This window comes from Colias eurytheme, chromosome 26 (genome assembly GCF_061535395.1).
Source record: "Colias eurytheme isolate Ceu_HAF_F1 chromosome 26, ilColEury1 Martin Lab GWU primary, whole genome shotgun sequence".
NCBI classification, from domain to species: Eukaryota; Metazoa; Arthropoda; class Insecta; order Lepidoptera; family Pieridae; genus Colias; species Colias eurytheme.
Genome location: NC_143005.1, coordinates 5916156 through 5941064, shown reverse-complemented (window position 1 = coordinate 5941064; position 24909 = coordinate 5916156). Strand labels below are relative to the sequence as shown.

At 35.2% G+C, this 24909-nt stretch overlaps 1 protein-coding gene, 1 long non-coding RNA gene and 1 other non-coding gene across 5 annotated transcripts in view; all 3 read right to left on the bottom strand.

The window, feature by feature from the left end:
• tsl (membrane-attack complex domain containing protein torso-like) overlaps positions 1-24909 on the bottom strand; it is a 55320-nt gene that overhangs the window by 10759 nt on the left and 19652 nt on the right. For all 3 annotated transcript variants that reach the window (XM_090116838.1, XM_090116837.1, XM_090116836.1), the window contains exon 2: positions 7220-7333. In XM_090116838.1, coding sequence (XP_089972964.1) covers positions 7220-7333 — 114 coding nt within the window. The remainder of the gene's footprint in view (positions 1-7219; positions 7334-24909) is intronic.
• Positions 7975-8090, bottom strand: TRNAL-CAA (transfer RNA leucine (anticodon CAA)). Its single transcript has 2 exons — positions 8053-8090; positions 7975-8019 (listed from the first exon to the last, which is right to left on the bottom strand). It is a non-coding gene; the product is annotated as a tRNA-Leu (tRNA).
• LOC149897201 (uncharacterized) lies at positions 21913-23077 on the bottom strand. Its single transcript, XR_016458231.1, has 3 exons — positions 22661-23077; positions 22473-22534; positions 21913-22398 (listed from the first exon to the last, which is right to left on the bottom strand). It is a non-coding gene; the product is annotated as an uncharacterized LOC149897201 (long non-coding RNA).

Sequence of the window (24909 nt, the reverse complement as noted above, 5' to 3'; positions counted from 1 at the left end):
TTTTCTTCGGGGCTCAAACAATAAATCGCTGAGGGATTAGGATAATCGTTTGTTAGACAAGTTTTTTGTCATCCCACCAGGATTATTATATTGTATAATAAAGTTATATACAACTATTAACGTAAAACGTTTAAGTACTCAACGAATGCTGAGAATACTGACTGTTGAGTTACATAGGATAGAGGATAAATAACGGAAAGTCAATCTTTCCAAACAAAAGCCTCTTATTATTAGATATTACTTGGAACCCCTACCCTTAACGAGAAAGCTCTGCCAAATGACTTCTCATTTCTTTGCTTTGAGGGGGGGGGGGCAATAAATGAAATGTACAGGCTATACGGCTTTTAAAATATAAGTCTGGTAAGCGAACTAAACTTTGGTGGTTTAGTTCTTGCTATATCGCTATCCGTGCCTGCTTCTCGTGTTTACGGGTGAATTAAGTTTACCAATAGTCATAAATGCAATGCTATTCAGAGGATATACTGCATTTAAAACATGACAAAGTCTGGTAAGCGAACTAAACTTTGCTAGTTTAGTTCTTGCTATATCGCTGTCCGTGGCTGCCTCGCGTGTTTACGGATGAATAAAGTAATGTCCTGTCTTCGCATCCACAGCTAACTGTCCTATACTGTCATAATCTTAACACAGATTCATTCGACATAGCTCCCCACGAGCTCAGTTCTTCATTTTTGCACTCGCACAACTGTGGACAACACAAGAGCAATGCCTCCATTGGTAGCAGTTACAATCAAGGGATAACTAACCTTAGGCTAGCCATATTACGGATGTTGGAACAACCGACTATATTCAGGGCAATTTTCTTTGTTCAGTGTAACGTTTAGACTGTCGTAGCATTCCTACGGAACAAAGATGGGATCAGATCTGCATCCTTAATGCAGTTAATCGAAAGGAGATACTTTCAGACGACGATAGTATTCAAAACCCACCATATTCCTTAACATAATAATGCATAGTTAAGCTTATAATCTCTCTTGCCATTATCCTGCAGCAGAATTCCTTGGCGATAATTTATCCTCGTTAGAACGAGCAAGGGTTGTTACGATAATATGAGAAATCCTAGTCAGTTAGAGACCTGAACGACGCGATAGAGTACCGCTATTTCAGTAGTAGTAACACCTAGAAGGGTGAAGGTATTCTGGAAAGCGGAACTGAAGGCCCGGTCAGCAGCATCAGCCACCTAATAGACAGTGTTCAGTGCTGCACCACTATAATCTGCAAAATGACTCTGACGGTATGAAAATGTGGAGTACATTTTCAAAATATCAAATGATATAGTTGGAATAAAAATCCTATTTGCCTCCGTCTATCCAAAAGACATACGGAGTAGCTAGTAGTAGTTGGTTGAATTAGAATAAAGTAACTATAGTTAAAATCCTTTGTTACTGACTGGATAAATTTGGCTCTTTTCCTATCTGACGTTCATATAGCTGTTGACTGCCTAGTGTTGTGCACAAACACTATTATTATAAACTAGCGGTCCGCCCCGGCTTCGCTCGTGGTACTTACGTTTTCTCTACATAAAAACCATCCTCGTACTTCAAGGAATATAAAAAGAATTATCGAAATCGGTTCAGCCGTTCTCGAGTTATGCGCTTACCAACACATTTTGCGATTCATTTTTATATAAGTATAAGAATAAGAAGATAAGTCACGTTATGTAGTCCCGAGGCTTTCGGTATATAAGTTCTGATGTAAATCATAATTATATCTTAAAACCGAATTGATTAAAAGTAACGTACTTGGCTGTAGTAATTGCAGTTTTGGGACACAGATAAGCTCCTTATCATTTTAGTCTCTTAAGTTCAGTATATTTGTTTCCAGTACAGAGTTTATGACCTATCAGTTTTAAATAAATAATTCATGCATTGTACTGAAAGTACTAGCCATGTTTAGATTATGATTGGTGGCGTTGGCTCTAAACATTAATAGCGCACGGTTTGGTTGGATGTTAAAAATCTGTATTATAATTAAAACCGTTTACCTGTTTTGATATTTTATTGCCTTATTCAAGGGGTGACCTTTTAAATTTATTTCTGACCCCAAAAGTAAGGACCAAGTTCTCTTCTTGTCCGCTTGTAGCAGGTTAGGTTAAAACTGTGTGAGTTGAGACAGTTGGTAATTCTATGTTAAGATGATTCAATTGTGCTTCTACAGAGTTCTAATTGAATAAATAAAGGTTTGAGTTTGAGGTATTTTTGCCTCGTCGGGATCAGCTGTTGCTTCATTTTGTAAGTAACATCTAAATGCGTAATTGAAAGTCGTTACTGGCGCTTTTGCAGATTTACGCTAAAGATAGTGAAAATTGTAGTAACTTTAACTTTTCAAGCCCAAAAGGTTAACTAAGGTACGCTTGAACCAATCTCATAAGTTCTAATACTTTTAATCATTATGATTAACTTTTTGGTTCTTATTTGATTAACTTTTCATCTGGGATTGTTAATATATTATATAATATAAAAATTTGTGTGATTTATTGGTAGGTATGCTATCTGCACACCTTACTCTTTCAAATAAAGAAATAAGTAATTACTTATGTATTCAAATTCACATTGGCGTCCATATATTGTACACCAGGTGGGTAACAAACAGGTCTCAATGAAGTAAGCTTCAAATTACGGTCAAGTGTTTAATAGCTGTGTTTTACCTGAAAATAAAACACATATTAAATACTTACCTATATTTGAAGCTTACACTTAACGTCCACCTGTTGTGGATTTCGACTCAATGAAAAACATCCAGCGCCCGACATTATCGTGCGCCCCGCCACCTGGTGGAGAGGTGTGCGAGAGAGATAGCATACATACAACGGAAAGAGAGGGAAAAATAGGCGGAAAAAGCTAGGTACCTTCTCAATGAAGTAAGCTTCAAATATAGGTAAGTATTTAATATGTGTTTTATTTTCAGGTAAAACACAGCTATTTACATTGTAAAGCTAATTCCTTTCTGGTATACATATATGGTAATTTAAATACATGATGCTACAGAATTTCCTAAGACTGTTTCATGGGATCCTAGAGGTCTTTATTTAAGGATCTTGATTCAGATAAAAAACAAACAATTCGTATCGAGAAAATAAAACTGTAAATTGCTTATCTAGATATATGTATATATTATAACTTTGCAGTTGTTTATGTTTTAAGAATAGGAATATATGCCTGGCTCCTATCATGTGCATTACGTATCTATAACGTATCATTAAAAATTAAAATCCAACAAATATATGATCCGCTTATATTTACTTGTCTATATGGAATGTTCCAGAAGCGTCTAAGCGTCTAGCGTCTTCCTTTAGGTAGTCGTTCTATGTAGGTAAGGTAACCCGATAGTATCTAGCATAAAAGCAGAGTACTTATGTATAATTGTTGTAATATTCCTATGGCATTATGATGTACATGATGCATTATTTGCACATAATATGCATCTGCAATGATAAACAAATGATGGTATAATAAGGAATTGGACAAAGGGCCATAACTGCATTCTCAGGTGTTATAGACGGTGGGAATGGAATTATTATTGGTGCCATTTTAGTTATTATTTGATACTATAGACCGATAGACCAAGAGCCATAATTTGTTAGGAGTTATGTGTTACTTAGATCATATAAATACTTGATTACTTGATATAAAATGTTATGACAATGCTACATTATATACTACATCATAGGTCATATGCTAAGATACTTTTTATGCGAATATATGATTTTTAGTATTAGAGTGTTAATTAGCTGGAATTTATGATTTATAGCAAGCTTGAGGTAAACAATAGATACTGTGAAAAACCCAAAGAGTTATTTAACAATTATTACCTATACATATTTTCTTAATTTGAAACTTAGTTAAACATTGTGTGATGACGTCTTTAAAAGTATACCTAATACCTGTTTGTATAAAATATAAATCGTCGTCGTTTCAGCCGTGGGACGTCCACTGCTGGACAAAGGCCTCCCTCAGGGTTTTCCACCACGACCGGTCACCGGCGGCCTGCATCCAGCGGCTCCCTGCCACTCGGACCAGGTCGTCTGTCCATCTTGTGGGTGGTCGTCCCACGCTTCGTCGCCCAGTACGTGGTCTCCATTCGAGAACCTTTCTGCCCCAACGGCCATCGGTTCTGCGGGCTATGTGCCCAGCCCATTGCCACTTCAGCGTGCTAATCCGGCGAGCTATGTCGGTGACACCGGTTCTCCTACGGATCTCCTCATTTCTGATTCGATCTCGTAGGGAAACTCCGAGCATAGCCCTTTCCATAGCACGTTGAGCGACGCTGAGCTTGTGCACAAGGCCCAGGGTTAGAGACCACGTTTCTGTACCGTATGTCATCACTGGCAACACACACTGCTCGAAGACTTTTGTTTTCAGGCACTGAGGGATTTTGGATGAAAAGATGTTATGTAACTTCCCGAACGCTGCCCATCCGAGTCGGATTCGACGATTGACCTCTTTCCCGAAGTTGGACCTGCCTAATTGGACTGTTTGTCCGAGGTAGACATATTCGTCAACAACTTCGAGAGTAGAGTTTCCAACAGAGACTGGAGTGGGCACAACATGGACATTCGACATGATTTTCGTCTTGTCCATGTTCATGCTAAGGCCCACTTGTTGTGAAACTCTGTAGAGGTCATCGAGCATTGCATTAAGGTCTTCCATGGATTCTGCCATGACTACGATATCATCGGCAAAACGAAGATGAGAGATGTACTCGCCGTTAATATTGATGCCAAGTCCTTTCCATTCCAACAGTTTGAAAGCATCTTCCAAAGCAGCGGTAAAAAGTTTGGGCGAGATCACGTCGCCTTGTCTAACACCGCGCTGCAATGGGATTGCCTTTGTGCACTGATCTTGTACTCGGACTGACATTGTGGCGTGTTCGTACAAGCTTCTCAATACTTCGATGTACCGATAGTCAATACGGCACCGCTGGAGAGACCTTAATACGGCCCAGGTCTCGATCGAATCGAAGGCTTTTTCATAGTCCACGAACGCTAAGCATAGTGGCAAATTATACTCCTCGGTTTTCTGTATAATTTGCCGCAGCGTGTGGATGTGGTCTATGGTGCTAAAGCCTTTACGGAAACCGGCTTGTTCGGGAGGCTGGAAGTCATCTAACCTGCGTTCGAGACGATTCGTGATAACCCTTGAAAACAGCTTATAAACATGACTCAAGAGTGATATCGGTCTGTAGTTCTTCAATAGGGTCTTATCTCCCTTTTTGAAGAACAGAACAACCACACTCCTGCTCCATGCTTCAGGCGTTGTGCCCTCGAGCAAGGCGGAACTGAATAGCCTCTGGAGCATTCTGAGGATTGGTTTTCCACCCGCTCTCAGCAGCTCAGAGGTAATTCCGTCCTCACCCGGCGCCTTGTTGTTCTTAAGCTGTTTCAGAGCTATCCTAATCTCGTACAGGCTGATGTCCGGGATATCTTCGGTGAAATGTCGGGTTAGTCGGGCTCTTGGGTCTTTCGCCGGACTATTAACAGGCTTGGCAACTGAGGTGTAAAGCTGCCGGTAGAACCTCTCGACCTCTCCTAATACCTCTGACTTGGCCGACACTACTACGCCACGGTCTGTCTTCAGCTTCGTCAGCCGGCTCTGCCCAATAGACATATCTCTTGCAAACACTTTCGAGCCTTGGTTTCGCTTAATCGCTTCCTCAATGCTTGAAGCATTAAAGGAGCGAATATCGTGTCGCAGAGATTTAGATATCCGTCTATTGAGCTGCCTATATGACTCAGCATCTTCAGATGTGCACAGTGGCATAGAGCGCCGGTCTGCCATAAGTTTCAGAGTGTGGTCAGAGAGTTTTTGCGGGTTTACTTTACGGGTTTTAAAGTGGGACCCAACCGCGCGGATAGTTTCTACCAGCCTGTTATTTAGATCGTCCACTGAAACGCTACTGTCGAGGCAATCGAAGCGATTTTGCAGTTCCAGTTGAAAGCTTTCGGGATTTTGGATTTGTTCATGGCAAGGACGGAGCGTAGACTTCATCAGACGAGATCTCTCACGTTTGACATCGATATTCAAGATGCCTCGTACCATTCGGTGATCGCTTCCGGTTTTCACCCTGTGGATCACGGAGACATCTTTGAATATTTGTCTTTTCGTGGTCATAATGAAGTCTATCTCATTTTTTCGTCTTCCCGTCGGGGCTGAGCCAGGTCCACTTCCTGTGGGTCGGTTTCTGGAAGAAGGAATTCATCATAAAAAGACCCTCCTTCTCCAGAAAGTCTGCTAGTCTCTGGCCCCTCGTATTGCGTTGTCCAAATCCAAATTGTCCCACTCTCAACTCATCATCGCCTCTCTTGCCCAACTTTGCGTTGAAATCTCCCATCACAACATTGAAGTGTGTTTTCGAGGTATGTATGGCCCTACTTATGTCCTCATACATAACCTCCACTTCTTCATCGGAGTGAGCCGAGGTCGGTGCGTAAACCTGTATGACCTTCAGCGAATATCTTTGAGATATTCTGAGTATAAGGCACGCAACCCTGCTCGACACACTCTCAATGCTTACGATGTTGTTGACGAGAGATTTGTGGACGATAAACCCGATTCCACCTTGGGACTGTTGGTCGCCCTCCCGGTAGAAGAACAAATTACCGGACGTCAACGTTACCGTGTCCTCCCCCTCTCTTCGGACTTCTGATAACCCTATGACATCCCAGCGTAATTTGCTCAATTCTTCTTCCAGCTCAACAATCTTTTCATCCGTCCTCAATGTGCGTGCATTGTATGTTGCCAGGGCCAGGGGTCGTCGGGAGTGGTAGCCGGATCGCATCCGGTGATTCTTAGCACCCCTTGCCCCGCCGTTACCATAGCCGCTACCGTAGCCAGGAATAGCGGGGCTGCCGGGTACTAGGGGCCTGGTTAAAGGTGTACAATCCATGAGGGGATTTAATGCCAATACTCGCCACGCTTGGCAGGCGGGTTGGCGAGCGCAGTAGATGTGCATGTAAGTCACGGAACGCTGCTGCCCGTTCCGGTATCAGGTATCCCTTAGTCGCCTCTTACGACACCCACGGGAGGAGATGGGGGAGTGCTATTCTTAAACCGGCACCCCACGGTAAATAAAATATAAATGGTCATCCATAAAAAATAATTCAAGTTTTTAAAAAGAAATAAATCAAGTAGGTACTTATTTAATTTTTGTTTTATTTTCTCCCTGTTTATTTAGCCAATATATTTAAAGTGTATATAATTACCTCATAAATATATTAATAGATTTCCCAACACCTAGCTCGGAGTCGAGCGAGCCCGCGCGGCAGAGTGCTACCGCGAGCAGCAGCACTGTAGCGCGCATCACACACGCACTGCACCTGGAATCATTTAATTAATTATTAATTAATAAGCATAATATTTTAAAATAATATCCTATCCTAATCCTACCCTTCTAATATTATAAATGCGAAAGTTTGTGAGGATGGATGTGTGTGTGTAGGTTTGTTACGCTTTCAGTTTTCACGCAAATACTACTGAACCGATTACAGTAAAATTTAGCACACATATAGAGGGTAATTTGGATTAACACATAGGATAGGTTTTATCCCGAAAATCCCCGGAGTTCCCGGGAACGGGAACTATGCTGGTTTTACTTTGAAAACGCGGGCGAAGCCGCGGGCGGAAAGCTAGTTTTCTATATTCTAAAGCTAAATTATACACGCACGCGATATGAATACTTACAATAAAAAATATTCCCACACGGAAACAACAGTCTTTTATACAAATATTATTTGATTGATATTCTGTTCGGTTATTATTATATTGAAGCAATTTTACACGCTAGCGTGAAATAACTAAATCACAGTTATAAAAAAAAACGTAAGTATTTAAATTTTCCGCTAATGTTCAATAGAAAAATTTGTAAAAAAAAATATTTCATGGTAAAAATATCGTAATATTTTTCAATGTTGTTTTCTACAGTAATTTTCTAATTTTAAGCATTAAAAAAAAAAAATTTTGTCAGAAGTGGGATTCGAACCCACGCCCTCAGAGAGGACCAGAACAGCTCAGTACCTGTTTGACAGGCAAGGTTTCCCTTGAGTCTGGCGCCTTAGACCGCTCGGCCATCCTGACAGATACGTGGTGTGTCGAAATAGGCGAACAGATTGTATATTACTTTAGTTTCATTATGTGATACCAGATGGCGCTATGGGAATGTCTTTGAGATTAGTAGTGATATTTTGTTAATTCACTGTTTAATAAATCAATGTCGAAAGTTTTTCAATTGCTAGAGCATGTTTTTTTTTTTAATATTTTAATGATTTATGGATGATATTCGCAACACAAACTTAAAAAATAAAACACTCCTAATTTAATTTTGCCCTCATCAATCAACCACAAGAAAAATAAGACAAAATGCCACACGGCGCAAATAACTTCACGTGATTCCAATCAAGAATAATTATGTTAATATTAAAACAGATAAAAATCACGATTCACAACAAAGTAAGGGACACTTAAAATTATTATTTTTATAGTCCTTGACCAAGATTGGCCATCAATTGTAAGAAACGAATCGCATTAGGACGCACGAATGATTTTAATTTACAATAAGTCACCCGTAAAATTAATTGTTTCAGCATCTTCGTATCGTTTTAAAATTACTTTATGCTATTAAATTTTGTTATATCTAGTTGCTGATTTCTGTAGTGGCACAAGTTATAAAATAGGTAGTTATCTAGGTAGGTACGTGGTAATAGCATTAATAGCTTCGTCATCTTCAAAATTCATCATCTTTATAATACCTAATATTCTACCATACTGACGTAAAATATTTAAATAACAATAGATTCATGACATATGCATAGGTACGTCAGCTGTTTATGGTGGTTAAAGAGGATACTGGTTTAAAAAATACGATAATAATTATTATAATTGTTATAATAATTAAAAAAAAACATCCTTTCGGTATATGTATTGGTATATGTATCGGTATATGTATCAATACACTTGAAGTAATTTCGATCATTGATAGCTAGCATCGATATTGCATCACTAATTGAGAGCTCTCGAGATATTCCAATTGTAATAATGCATTTAATTCTCAATTGCTCATAATGCAATTCTGAGTACGCTAATTACAGGCTCGTCCGGTAGTAAATAATTTACAAACATTACATATTATTACGTACCTATTATAATTTTTAATAAAAGAAAATGATGCGTAGATAATAATATATCAGTCTCACCTTACGCTATACTAACTTTATGCTATTTTTGATGTTTTAAAAAGAAAAATATTGTTTAAAAACAAGTATGTCTAAAAGTTTAGCTATTTGCCACTAGATGTCGCTGTATCAATTTTCGTAACAATGTATGACTTCTAAACTTTTATTCGTAACCTAAGAATCTTGTGGTTTCAATCACGAAACCACATATTAGTGATATTACTCTATTATTTCGGAGCCCATAGTAAATACCTATTTACCGAATTAATACCTATATCTCCTATGGAAGATATTTGTTTTGCAAATTAGTGTACCAAAGATTAAATTTTATGTAACTAAGGAATAGATACCTATGTAAATACCTATATGTACTTAGTTTATTTTTAATTTTTATCACATGTCTATATTAAAACATAAATAAACGGTGATACATCAAGAGTCTTTCAATCTTTGATCATCAATATTAATATCCCAGAAACTAATAAAAAGCCAGACAACATAACAAAATATTGATTTTACATACGCATAATAATGAACAACAAACAAATAGTTATATTTTCGTCGATATTGACGGAACGGTAAATTCTAAAATAACTTATTTATAACTAATTAACTTGCAACCTCTCAAAAACGATAAGGCAAGTAAATGTTTGTGTTTGAAGCATGCAAAGGGGGAATATATTTAGCCCACAAACTTTAAACAGTACGGTACGGTTAGCAAACAAATAATATTGTTGTAATTTGAGCGGAATAAATTAGTATTGTATTGGGTTAATTATTGTTGGTGTTAAGCCATCTCTTATAATGGTAGCAGTGCTTTCTACTCCTAGTGCTATTTTTATTTTCCTTTAAAAATAGAGGAAATATTTATAATAAAACCAAAGCAAGCGTAGCGCTACCTACTCTAGGTATACTGTAAATTATCTATTTTCAGTTGAAATAAATACAAATAGTTTTCTGAACCGTCAATTTGTACAAAGTAATGACATTGTTTTTATTTAGTGTAAGAATGTGCATAAAAAGTAAATCTATATTCATCTTATAACATATACGATACGATACGAAATCCTTCAAAGACATTTAATATAATATCGATTCAAGACAATATCTAGTGAGTACTAATTGATAACCTCATACATAATCAAGACTGGTAATACATAATTAATTATACTCTGGACAAATCGCACTCGAGCGCGGCTATCAGTATTAACTGCACTCGTAATGATAAAACTAATCAGCTTAGTAGCTGAACTTGGTTTAGTGTACCTAACTAAATGTTTGCTGATTAATGAATTCAGAATATAGGGTTTTGATTAAATAATTTATTTTATGTGTGTTATTATATTATTTTTGTAATATATATTTATTTGTTAAAAAGGGCTAATTCAAAATAAATTAAAAACAAAAATAAATCAACTCTTTATGTTATCTTAACAGCGACACCTAGGTACATATATTCTAATATTTTTATTGAAACAACTCAGGAACACAGTTCGTATCCAAACTAAAATGTTTCTTGTCTCCTATTAAAAGAATGTGCACTGAAATAATGTGCTGAAGAAGAAACAAGCCCTGACTCACAAAATTACAGTAATCATTTTGAAATGCATACTAAATCTGTATTAGAAACGCCTGTCTAGAACCAACTACGAAACTGTCTTAAGAAATAATGACAGTATTTAGCAAAACTTTGCAAAGCAGTTAGATTAGTGTTGCATTGAAGTAATTCAACACTTAAATTAATACAAGTTACGCTGCATGGTCATCGTTACCTTTTTAATTATAAAGTCTATTGTATGAATAATATGTAATACAATGATCGTCACGGTACTTAACTAAGGAATTTAGACTATTTAACAGTAACTGTAAATGAGATATGTTTAAATTAGGAAGTGTTTGAATTATTTCATCCAATACAACATGGACATAAACAATACAACACCAAAAATACAAAATGAAATATTCTAGGAATAATAAACTGTAGATGGACTAAATTTACAAAATATGTGTTTTTTTATATTTATTAGACCATAAGCAGGAGTACGTGTATGAACATGATTTCAGGAATTTAATAAAAAATGCGCACATAAATTTTTACAGTGTTTTTACGTGTAAGTTTTAATACGTGTAAATTTTACACGTATTAAAACTTACACGTTAGATGTTCCTTATGGCCATGTAGAAATAGGAAGCAGGTGCTGACTACTGGCATATCATAAATCTTACAATAAAGCCTTCTTCAATCTATTTATTTACTCATACTAGTTTACCTCGTACAATCAATGTTACAAATTATAATATAAATATTCAAATATTAATTGGCTTGTTTTGCTGTCGGTACGGGAACTAGGATTACCGGATTTGAATGAGTTCACGTTGATCTGTTAATTGAAGATAAGAGATGTTTGCTCAGCTTTGTCGCCATAAAGCAGAGTACAATACAATTAAGGTATGATTGTTGCATTTGTTACTAATTTGGACACACGGTTTCACTTGCAGAAAGTTTATATTAAAGTTCCAAAGAAAACATCCTTAAATAGTTTCTATTTACTTATATTAGTGACTAGCGGTCCGCCCCGGCTTCGCCCGTGGTACATGTTTACGTTTTCTCTACATAAGAACCAACCTCGTACTTCAAGGAATATAATAAAAAAAGAATTATTGAAATCGGTTCAGCCGTTCTCGAGTTATGCGCTTACCAACACATTTTGCGATTCATTTTTATATATAAGAATGCAGAAATGCATAATGCAGAAATAAAATGCTTATTTGACTCATGGTTCCAAAGTTTCAAAGTTTAGAACTCAACCTGCTTTTTGAGGTCAAGTTTGAGGTTTAGTTTTACCTTTTTGGCATAAATTTTAGTTAAGTGTAAGCGAAATTACTTTTTAAATCTGAGCTTCTGATGGACTTGAGCTTTATTACGACTGAGTACTGACGCTGCGCCTGCGCGTCGACGATTGCAAAACGGTTTGCCTTCAAAATGTTAAATGATGGTATGAAATTTATGCGAAGATTCACACCGATATATTACAATTATTGCCGTATATGGCCTTTATAAAGAACGCTTTAAAATATGGCTGCGTTGTTATAATATGTTTTTTATTGAATATTGTGTATGTTTTTACTGAGTACATATTATAATTCAAAGCACGGATAGTGCTTTGATAAGGGGTTTTGTGTTAATAGAGTGCGTGTATACTTTTATAAAATCTGTATTATTATGTAGCAAAATATCCTACTAATATTATAAAGGCGAAAGTTTGTATGGATGTTTGTTACTCTTTCACGTAAAAACTACTGAATGGATTTGAATGAAACTTTACCACAATATAGCTTATACATCAGAATAACACATAGGATAGGTTTTATCCCGGAAATCCCACGGGAACGGGAACTATGCGGGTTTTCCTTTGAAAACGCGGGCGAAGCCGCGGGCGGAAATCTAGTGTTACATATGTTTGGAATTTTATTTAGAATAGATTAACAGAAAACAACTAAAAATAGTTAACTTCCATTAATAATTAGATCCAAGAACAACAAATATATGACGATATAAACACATATAATATAACAACTTTATATAAGCAATTATTCTGTACATAATAAGCGAGTCTAATTGTATCTTGTTATTTGCTTCGACATGCAGCCGCAGGTCCACGTGAACTATTTGTAGGTACCTATTTAAAATGAATTCATAACAATAATAAGTATTATGTAAATATACCTACATAACTAGCTGTTTGACCTGGCTTTGCTAAAGTCGACTCACTATAAATAATGTAGGCTATATTATTCGGTAGTACTGTATTTACTAATCAATGGTAGTAGTTCTAATTTTGGTATTGGGCAGGTTCCATATCTGCTTCTTGTTTGGCTTGTCTTAAAAATGGTCAATTCGTTCTGATAATAAATTGAAGTAGGAGGTTCATTGAATCTAGAAATCAAGGACATTCATCTAATTTCATGTCAGCTTTGTGAGGGAGCAATAAATATATGACACTCTTAGATGAGTCATGGTTTCCTGTCATACCTATATATACAGGTGAATGGCTTCGTAAATACAACCTGAACCGAGAATTAATGTATGAAATAACAGTCATTAGTAGTCTTGACATACTTGGCGCAATAATAAATGGAGTTGCAATTTGTTTGTTTACATTTTCAAGTTGTGTGTGAATTCCTGAATCCATATGGTAAGTAATATAGGAACTATTGTAATATTGAGAGGTAGATATTGATAAAACTTGTCTGTTATGGATTGAATCTTTTCTGCTAGTATGTGCATTATGAATCACTCGGTATCTGGTGGTATCTGTGTCAATTGATATCTGATTGATCAAATTAAACTAGAATTCAAGAGGTTACAAATTATTAAACTGATTCGACTACTTACTGCACTGATACCGATGAGGTATTTAGAAACACGTTTATTTTTTCTTGTTTGTCTATTATCAGATTGGGACTGGCATATAATTCGTATGTAAGAGATGTTTACCAAAGTCATGAGTTACTAAGTGCATATAAGCGTTGGCCTCTTTAACAATCTATGTATATATAATAATCTATGAACTCGCAAGTGAAGTATGTTCAAATATTTGAAGTTCAGAGCAATTACAGCCGGAAACTGTAATCAAATAAAGACGGTCAAATGTTATCGCGCTCAACTTTCGCATTTGCGTTATCTAAGCTAATGTTTATAAACTATTGGCTCGTGGGAATTTACCCGATAATCATTTAATGATGTGAAATTCTCAATTAATTTTCTCGCAATACATTGGCTTGATTCACACAGAGCGAGCAGCCTCGCGAGGCAATTGCTGCGCGATGCAGATCGGTCAGTGTGGACGTGGCTTGTCCGAAAAAAACGACAAAATATAATAAGCGCGTTTTTCCTCAGCTTTTGCTGCTGCTTCATAGCAAAGAGAGCCGTCAAAAGTCTCAAGGCCGGCAGAATAAGCGCAATGTTCCCTTACTTTTCGATTGCTTATAGGCGGCGGTGATCACCAAACATCAACGTATTAGCGGGCAGCGCTATCAACCTGCTGCAGAGGACGAATCGTCCTGAACAGCATCCCCCACGCAGCCTCCTTCGGGGGCCGCGTGTGCGAAGACCTGCACTCGCGAAACATCAAGACTCAAGTGCATTTGACTGCTCCTTTGCTGTTTGTCGAATATCAAAAAAAGGAATTGACTCGCGATACTGCTCGCTCTGTGTAGACCCGCCTATTCTTTATTTGTTTGGATAACGAGGGTGAAACCTGACATACCCCCGAAACATAAAATTACAGAGAACATTTATAGCCTTTTCGACTTGTAAAAGGATGCAAATAGTGTAAACGCGTTCAAATCTGAACAAAGGAACATTACGAGTCACCATATAAAGTCTCTACGTCTAGCCTTTACCTATAGTGGTACCAGGCATGAACAACTGTACTTGGGTGCAACGCCCTGTATCGATATCCTGTTGTATTATAGTCTGGATTTGTTATTTAGATTTCTATGGTCTGGATAGATTTAGAATGGAATAATAATGAGAATAAGTACTTCAAGACATTGGAAGTACCTATATATGCCGGAATTAGGTACTTTACCCGAGGCAACGGTAGCGAACAAATTAAATGCTTCTTGCAATAATCGCGAGCTTGAAATTTTTGTAGGCAATAAAATAAATACAACAAAGACAATAAAAATACAAAATTAGTGTCATGAAGGGGAAACCAATTTAAAAGAAATTACAAATAAATTGTAAAAGTTAATCAATTTTATATCTATACTTATAATAAATCTGTAGAGAGGCCAATTCTGTACATGAAATATATTAAAAAAAAAACTATGAAGGGGTGATAAGGGATCGCTACTGATGCCAAAAATGCAATCAGTAAAATTTTTGTCTGTCTGTCTGTCTGTCTGTCTGTCTGTCTGTATATTCGTTATAGAAACAAAAACTACACGACGGATTTTAACCAAATTTGGCACAATTATTCTTCATACTCCTGGGCAGGTTATAGTAAAAGAATCATGTAAATCGGTGTAGAAACACCAAAGTTATACATGAAATACGCTATAAGTCATCGCGCGTGAATACAGAATCATGCAGCCATAAGGATTATTTTTGTGTATCAGTTGCCGCGTTCGACGCGCTTCGCGGCGGCGGGAGCTATAAAAAGGCGGCGGGTCTGCACCCGTTTCGCGTTGTCATGGCATCACGTGTGAACGGCTGAACCGATTTCGATAATTCTTTTCTATTATATTCCTTGAAGTACGAGGATGGTTTTTATGTAGAGAAAACGTAAATATGTACCACGGGCGAAGCCGGGGCGGACCGCTAGTAAGTAATATAATTCTTCATTATAAATAACAAAGTATCTAAAAACTTTACAATCAAAATTCCATTACAGTCAATAAAGGCTTGAAGTAAAGGTAAAGAGTACGTCTTTACAAAATAATGGAGAGACAAATTCATTAAATACATAGTACCTACCTAATTACTAATTTGTAATACATATAACCTATTTACTAGCTATTACGTATTGCAAATTAAATAACAAATTTTGAAAGTCGGTCGCTGCACTAAATAGCTCGAATTGAAATAAATTAGCTATCGTTATCTATTTAGTTTACAAGTCAAGTGTCATAGTGTAGATTTAATTGACGGTAGTTGAATCATACTCGTGCAATAGGTACGAACACAAGAAGGTATTTGTTTTGCTGTATTTTCAAGTTGAAATCGAATTCACGTCGATTTAAAAAGTGAGTACTTATCGCAAATCGTGACGTATTTTTTTATTAAAATAATTAATAAGGTACCTATAATTTCATTTCAAGTTTGAACAAAGCGAGATATATTTACCCCTTAAATATAGGTAACATATACCTAGTATAGTGTTACTTAACTTGCAAAGAAATATTCTCTGAAGAAAGACGCAGACGTAACCTTCTAAGAAGTCAGCATCATAATATCCAATAAAAAGCAAGCTATGATAAAGCCATACCATACACAGCACAATAAGACATTTTTCTCAATACACGTGAACAAAACTGGTTATTGAATTAATTCACTGCACATAAACATTGTGAATAAATGTTTTTATTTAGAAATCTCTTTAGTAGAGCCAAGGTCGGCCATCTGTGTCAAGAACATCACCTATTTCCATAATTTGTGTAAAAACAAGTGTTACTTTAACTTATAATTATGAATAAAAAATGTATCAATAATATATTTTTATCTATTATTAACGCAAATTAGGTATGTGTAGCAATGTATATAAAGGACAAAGACAAAATAATATAACTATGTTTAAGGTTTTTCTTCAAATAAATGACCTTTTTGTTACTTCTACTAACTATAAATCTGTGTATTTATAAGTAGAAAACACTGTTATAGGATCTTACAGTATCGATTTACTTGTGTAAGTGAACACCGTTGGAATGAAACTATAACTATGGGAATCGGGTTACGTTTTTACAAGCAAAGCATGTGGATGGAAATAGTATGTGACGGATGTGAACTCAAACAGTTATTTAATCGAATTCTCTTAGAAACGATTATAAATGTTTACTCTTATAAGAAAAAGGTAGTTACCATCTGTATACCTACCTACTTACATTAAAATCTAGTACCTAAATATACTTACACTAGCTCTGTTGGTCTCGATAAATGGGTTATATGTATAACATCGAAATAATTTTTCAAATCGGACCAGTAGTTCATGAGAATAGCGCGTTTAAACAAACAAACAAACTCTTCAGCATTCAGCAGCTTCTCTTCTTTATAATATTATAAGTATATAGATTAAAATCTAGAAAATCATATCAATTATGCAGAGGGAAATAAAACCAAGTTTTATATAATACAGACTAATTTTCGTGTAGAATTAGCAAACTGCAATGCTAGACAGACATTTGCAAAATAAACATGAGAAATTGTCAATCCATAACATCGCCGATTATCGATTTTTCACGGTATGGGAACATAAGCCAAAATGGTACCGTATAAAATCCTACTGGAAAATAATATCTTGTTTCTTAAGCTTTTGTTTTGTTTTTTTCTTAATGTGACAAAGTCAGCATGTAGCCAAAGAAGCCTTGGGACTTGGGAGTCAGTGCCCTTAATAACGTCCGCATTAAAAGAAAAACCCCGTCTGATTCATTCTTACTGTGCATTTACATCAAACGAGCGAATGCTCATACTAACCCCACTATGTCAAATTCTTTTAGTGTAAACACGCGTAGTATATTCTTTCGTTGCTCATAGTGCGTTCGAAAAGATTCTATGCAATGTTCTAATACTGAATACTCTATATGTTCTATATGTTCGTTTGATGTAAATGCACCGTTAAACGATTATCTTCAATCAAAGTTAAATCTGTCACATATAATCGTATCGTATAACTTATGTATAACTTTAATCGTAATATGCTAGCTGCGCGCGAACAAAGATGACATTTTACTTGCGCGTGCGCAAGAACGCTTAAATTACAAGTTCTGACATTTGAAGTTCAAACGATGATACAGGGGATCTATGAGATAATGTACAGGATGTATTAATAATTTGTTTTTGAAGGATTTATGTTCATGGAAACTGTCAGTTATAAGTCAAATTAGAAGGAAATAAATTGGTTGCATTTTTTATTTTATGAGCATACTAGCTGCTCCGCGCGGTTTCACCCCCGTGGCTCCACTCCTGTTGGTCGTAGCGTGATGACCTATATATTATAGCCTATAGCCTTCCTCGATAAATGAGCTATCTAACACCGAAAGAATTTTTCAAATCGGACTAGTAGTTCCCGAGATTAGCGCGTTCAAACAAACAAACAAACTCTTCAGCTTTATAATATTAGTAAGTATAGATAAGTAATATTAGTATTTTTATTTTTAATTATACGAAGAATATATTTTATTTGTTTATAAATGTATGAGTTGAGTTTTATATAGAAGATGTTAATGATAATTTCAGGGTACGCGCAGACAGAGAGCGTTCTGCGTTCCGCGTTCTGCGTTCTGCGTTCCGCGTTCTTTGTAATGTGAAGGATCTATAGCGCCGGCGCACATAGAACACAGTTAGACCGCGGCGGTCATTCGGAACGCTTGGGTTCTCGCGTTCTCTGTACAGAATTACAAAGAACTCGCGTTCTCGCTATGGCTGGTCCGTCTTCTCCAATTGGTATCTTGTTTTTCTATTTCAGATTTTACATAGTCATGTAACTCATTGAAGCTATTTATTGACATTCGAAAATAAATATAAAATCTCTCTTCATCTTGAAGCAGCTCAGGGATAAGAATACTAAATTCTCCCATATCATCTCGTTTCGTGTTGATAGGGTGTACCCAACATTTTTTACTTTTTTTGACTCCTCTAGACTCCACAAAAGCAAGGCTTCATCTTCGGAAGATGAACTTTCGAGAGACATATTTCACGTGCGGAGAGTCACGAAATAGAACACAAATGTCTTGAACGGATCCTGTGTGCGCTAGAACGCAGAACGCAGAACTGACGAACGCAGAACGCAGAACGCGGAACGCAGAACGCTGTATGTGTGCGCGTAGCCTTATAATAATATAAGCAAATATTGCTAATATATTTTAATTTTAAGCGACCTGTAATTTTTACAATAACACAAAATTATTACAAGGCCAATGTTAACACTCAGTTATTTATTCCTTTTTTAAAGTCTAATTAAGAGTTAGACACAACAAATTAAGAGTTAGGATGAGGTATCGTAAACAAACTTTTTGAGAAGATTTTTACATAAACAATGATTTAAGTTTTTTTCTGTCATGGCAGGAGGTATAAATGACCTAAGTTTATTGTTTAATAGTAATAAAGTCTTTTGTTTTTATTTTATTTATTAATGACCTTATTAAACTAGTCTAGGATAATCTGTGGGTACCTATCTACCTACTGTATGCGTGCTAACTTTAACGGTATCTGTGCTCAATATGTCAAATGGGTTCTCACGAACACAGTTATTTATTATGAGCTAATAAAGCAAAAATAATTATGAACCACTGCCTAATTGTAAAATATGATTCTTACAGTGTGTTTGTAATTACAATAAATAAAAATTATTTCAGTATAATTAAGCTGTTGTACGTGGCTAGATCCTACTAATATTATAAATGCGAAAGTTTGTGAGGATGTGTGTGTGTTTGTTACTCTTTCACGCAAATGTTACTGAACCGATTACAATGAAATTCAGCTCACATATAAAGGGTAACTTGGATTAACACATAGGATAGTTTTTATCCCGAAGAACCCACGGGAACGGGAACTACGCGGGTTTCCTTTGAAAACGCGGGCGAATCCGCGGACGAAAAGCTAGTATGTATAACCACAGTATAACTATTAACTATATACCTACCTAAGTTTAATCATACTTTCATGTTGCTATAGACTGTAGGTATAGCAACTACACATTTACTCTACTCTATAGTATAGAGTGTGTGTGTGTATAGAGTGAAATTTAAGTAATGATGATTAACGTCTACATTAATAAGACGTTTAATTTCTCTGAGAACACCCTATTTAATTTTTTTACCAAGATTGAATTGAGTGTTGTAACTTGTAGTTAGTAAAATATTAAAACTGTAACATTTAATCATTATAAACAAAATGTATAACGGTCTAAGCAAATGTGAGACATTGCGGTAAATCAGGATACCCAATATTTGATTGTTCTCATAGGTCTCTATAAGATTTCCATAACAACCTCTTATATTTAAATATATCTAAAGGATAAAATCATGATACTCACATCACGTCGATACTTCAATTACAATTACCGCAACAAAACGAAAAAAAAAATACACATTCGGCTTTTAAATCCACAGAGGTTTACAAAAACAAAGGACAATATCATAGCACGTATTTCCTCGGTTCCTCTGACCTTCGGAAATATAGAGGAAGTCACGTATGACCTTGCAGCTCACGGTTATGTCAGTTATATAAGATTTGTTCTGAATTAAGAAGAATTATCAGAGCGAAATGAATAGTTAGAAGAAAGGTTAAGGTTGTGTTTAGGTAAAAAAAAATATTGTTTTCTAATACTTGAGGTAAATATATTTGTTTGTTTTTGAAAAAACATTAAAAAATATAGTTAAAAAAACACGCTTATAAAGTCGATCTTTGATAAGTACCAATACAAAGTACCTATGACTTAAATCAGTCCGTTTAAAATGGATGAAATTCGAATCTAAAGGTTTCGGTTACATATCCAAACGTATAGATACTAACAGGTAAAGTTAATAGGTATATTGGCATTTTAAATAATATATTTTTCGATAGTTAAAAATACATTTTTCAAAGGTATTTAACATGGACATACAAATGCTACTTTAAGAATAAATTAATAACATCATTCTATTATAATATTGACATTGAGGAATAGTAATACGATATTTCTCAATCTGCAGTGACCTTGTGATCTCTAAACCGATTCTAATAAGAATTTTAAAGTACCATTTTTATATTTTGCTTATTATTTTATATTTATGGATCTTTCACAATATCAATAATCATTTAAAACCAATTTATCACGTTTCGTTTAAGGAAGTCGAATTACGAGTAGCAATAAACTTAAATAATTTGGAAAATCCAAAAGTGCACGCCTCATAATTTTTTTTTAATAAATATTTATTAATTATTATTTTTGTTTATTTAATAACAATTAAACCACATCGAATCAGACCCTGAAAAATGAAAGGGTTCTATTCCTGAGCATACTCAAGCGTAAGAGAAAAAAAAAGACTCGATTAGTAAAGTATTTCGGTCGCTATCGTGTTAAGACGATACACAAAAAAAAATCCACTGCTTGGCGGGCGGAGTCTAATAGCTCGCTATCGCGAACGCGGGTGTGCGCGAAGTCATTCTTGCATACTCGCCGCGCTGCCGCTGGCCGACTCGGGACAGACATGTATGGAGTCGTCATACAGTTATAATATTGTTATACATATATTTAATTGTTGATTTATTGGTTTTATTTTCTTGCTTATAAACACAAAATTATCTTCTTTTTAACAACTACTTAGACATTATTAATAATTATTAATTATTATTATTTCGTAATGTTTACTTTATTACAAAATAATACAGGTTATAAATAATCTTTAAAATAACAAAAAATATTGTTACTCTGAAAAAATGAAATGGTACCTAATTAAGCGGACTACTGATTTAGATAGAATTTGATGCTGACGTAGATATTACATCATGCCCAGAAATGAAAGGTACTATTTCTGAAAGAAGTTATAAACCCTAATTCTTCTCAGTCAAAGTCAAGAGTGGAAGATATCGCTAATACAGTAAAACTGATGCGAAACTTTGGATGTTAATTTGTATATTTTTTTGTTAGTTGTTACTTAATCACGTCAAGACTCCATTACCAATTTTGATAAAATATAGCTAATTGCCTGGATTTACACATAGGATACTTTTTATCCGAACTGAACACTTCTGTGGGATAAAACAGGATTCACGATATAACCTAATTCCACGCGGGCAAAGCCGCGGTCGGAATGATATTTATTTAAATAAAAAAATTGTTTAAAAAAAACACAAAATATATTGACGCATGTATTTATTTTTTGCACTCTATTATAATTGTAATTATTCATTACAAATAATCAAAATAAAATAGCGAGAACAAAGTTAGGCCCTGGTAGGATAGGTAGGCAGGTACAGCAATGTGAGACGAACACTGGCTTATTTATACCAAAAATAAGTTTACTTTCTAACAACAAAAATACATAATATTAGCTAATGTGAAAACGAATCAACCAATCATCCCACAACAATGAAATGTGCACACAAATATTCATCCAAATCGGTTCATGTGATTAGGAGGAGTGACTGCAGCGCCATCCTCCGGGCCCAATTGTGTTTCCAGATCACCCAGGAACTCAATTTAATATACTTACACAAAATTTTTCGAAATGAAAACTCACATTACTATGTAAATATGAATATAAACCGGTTTTAGTACTAAGCAATTTCCCGCACAGGTGTAGTAAGTATAAATGAAATAAGTATCAACATTAAATTCTTTATACAACATACTTATCTACCACCTACTAAGAAATGTAATTCTTGAAATTTTTTCGTATTTTTTTTAAATATAATACTACTCCAATGAGCTCCTGTTCCATATTATGTCCACCATACTTCCACTAAGTTCACCATGATTTTTTATTTCTTTGCACTTTGTTGCTTTTTGCTAAAAATGGAATCATGCGATAAAACCAGTAGAGCGTTGATAACATACTTTTTTGACTGAATAAAGGTACTAACCAAGGAGTGGGTTCACATTGTGAACAATCAGTGGGTTTATTTTCCTTCTGGATTCCGGATTTCTGAAAAGATTATTTATGCTATAAATGAAAAAATCTTACACATTCGTTATGTTCTTAAAACAGGGGTACATATCAAACATCGTCTATAATACAATTATCATCAAATTTAAAATAAAACCAACTTACTTCATTAATTTGTTCCAATTGTAAGCATTCTTTTTCCTCCAACCTTTATGTTTCTTCTTCTTATTTTCTTTATTGTCCCCATTTGTCTCATTTTGTCTTATCGTGTTGTCACCCTTTGTTACGATTGCGCGAGCGACACAAGTTCCCCGTGTGACGGCCGTAGCGGGAATGACTCGTGCAGCGATCGGGGTAGGAAGGTACAGGGCGGCTCTCGCTATATTGGCTGGTCAGGCGCTAATTTCAAGTATTTCTTGTTTATTTCAAAACCATCGCATATTTCAAAATTCTAACACGGTAGACGTATAGGTTGTATATTTTATAGTTAATATCCAAAAAGTCGTAACTTTACGTTTGTTATTTTGAAGATGCCAGAGATTAAAAAAAAATAACAATGAGAACTTTGTATTTTTTTTCTATCGAGAAAATATCATGCAATCATGTTTCTAAAACGGTAGACGTATTGTGTTACTATTGAACTTTCTTGTCAAGAATTTTCATCACGACAACTTTAATAATATAAAAATTACGAAGGTTTAAAAAGGGCCGTAAATGTTAGAAAAATTAATTCATCACCTTAACAAGAAAAAGGATCCGCACATACAGACACACGGACGTCCAAGACAGAACTTTTTTAAACTGTTTTTTAACTAGTTTAAATAACAAAAATGACATCAAAAATATCATGAACGTTAAAAATAGTGTTTTTTCTTAATATGTGTGTGTATGTATTATCTTACAAGTGCAATGTATGATACATAAAGACATTTTAAGTTTGAAAAGTCAGATGTTTTGCGCGAAGTGACAGTAGTACCCACCTCAACGCTTCGCTTATGAGGCGTGCAATACATTCCGGTTTTTTGTTGCAGTTTTTAACATTTATTAGTTTAATATTTTTGATAGACGTATTAAATTCTATTATAATGCCAATAGTTGTATTGCTTTAATTAATTTATATTTTATACTAATATCGGTATTTGTTTGACCTTCTAAATGCACTAGCCTACGTCACAATATGTATTGTGATGAAAAATACATTCGATATATTGTCTGCATTGTAATACGAAAACGACCATATATGATATATGTAATTATAGGTATCACATTGGTAAATGGTGACAATACTATTATGCTATAAAAGGATTTCTGGAACTTTTACCACAGATTACTAAAAAGTTATTACATTTTACTAACAAATAAGTGTGATGAGATCTGGATCATATTTGGTACAGAGAATTAAGTATTTAGTATCTAAATATTAAACTATTATTAGCTTCAGCTGTATGTTGCATTTAAGTTGTAACCAACTCTTTTAGATTCGATAGATTTAATTCAAGCTTAGTACACTTAGGGCGTTTGTCCACTACAAGGAATTTTACGGTCCGGCATTCCGATTTTTTACGGTCCGGTATGGCACGCAATTAATCTAAATACTAGCTTGTGCACTATACGTAATTTTACTGTCCGACATTTTACTTTTCCCTATTCCGGATGGTTTTTTGAGTTTACGAGTCGCTGTAGGTATAATTGTTTTCGAGTGCCCACTTGCTTGGATTTTACTCTTTTTATTGCATATGCCAATTGAAAGCAAGCTCTTGTTTTACTTTCTTTTAGCTGGCAATGAGATTTGAGAAGTCGGTATTGTTATTTTATATATACATTGACCAAGCATTGACCTATAATTATTATCTAAGTAAGTGTTGGTAAGTTAAAGTTCAAGTGGGAATAGATTTAGCTCCTCGTCAACGATTAAAATAAATAAGTGAAACACGCATTTTAAATCTCTTACGGAACGTTACTTTTTATTATAACGAAGTAACTAATATAATATTTCACCTTCTATATTTTTACCTACTCGTTTCTTGTAAAATGCAAAAACAATCATTTATTATACCGCCATACTTCCTTGAACTGTACTGCACTGATCCGAGTAAAGACGGACAGGTGCACAAGCAATTCATCGGTTTTTTCATGCCACACCGGACCGTAAAAAATCGGAATGCCGGACAGTAAAATTCCTTGTAGTGCACAAGCGCCCTTAGGTATTAAGTATAAGTGACAATAACTACAATATTAAAGCGGTATAAATTTTTCAGTATCGACAGCTCAAACGGACTTCATTCATTTTGCAACACTTTTTAAGGTTAATTTAAGTAGTGTTAATTATTCAGAAGATCCGAAACAAAGCTCGAAACTTACAATGTTGGTAACAGTAAACAATATTGCGATATATAGCGCAGTTAGATGTCCTT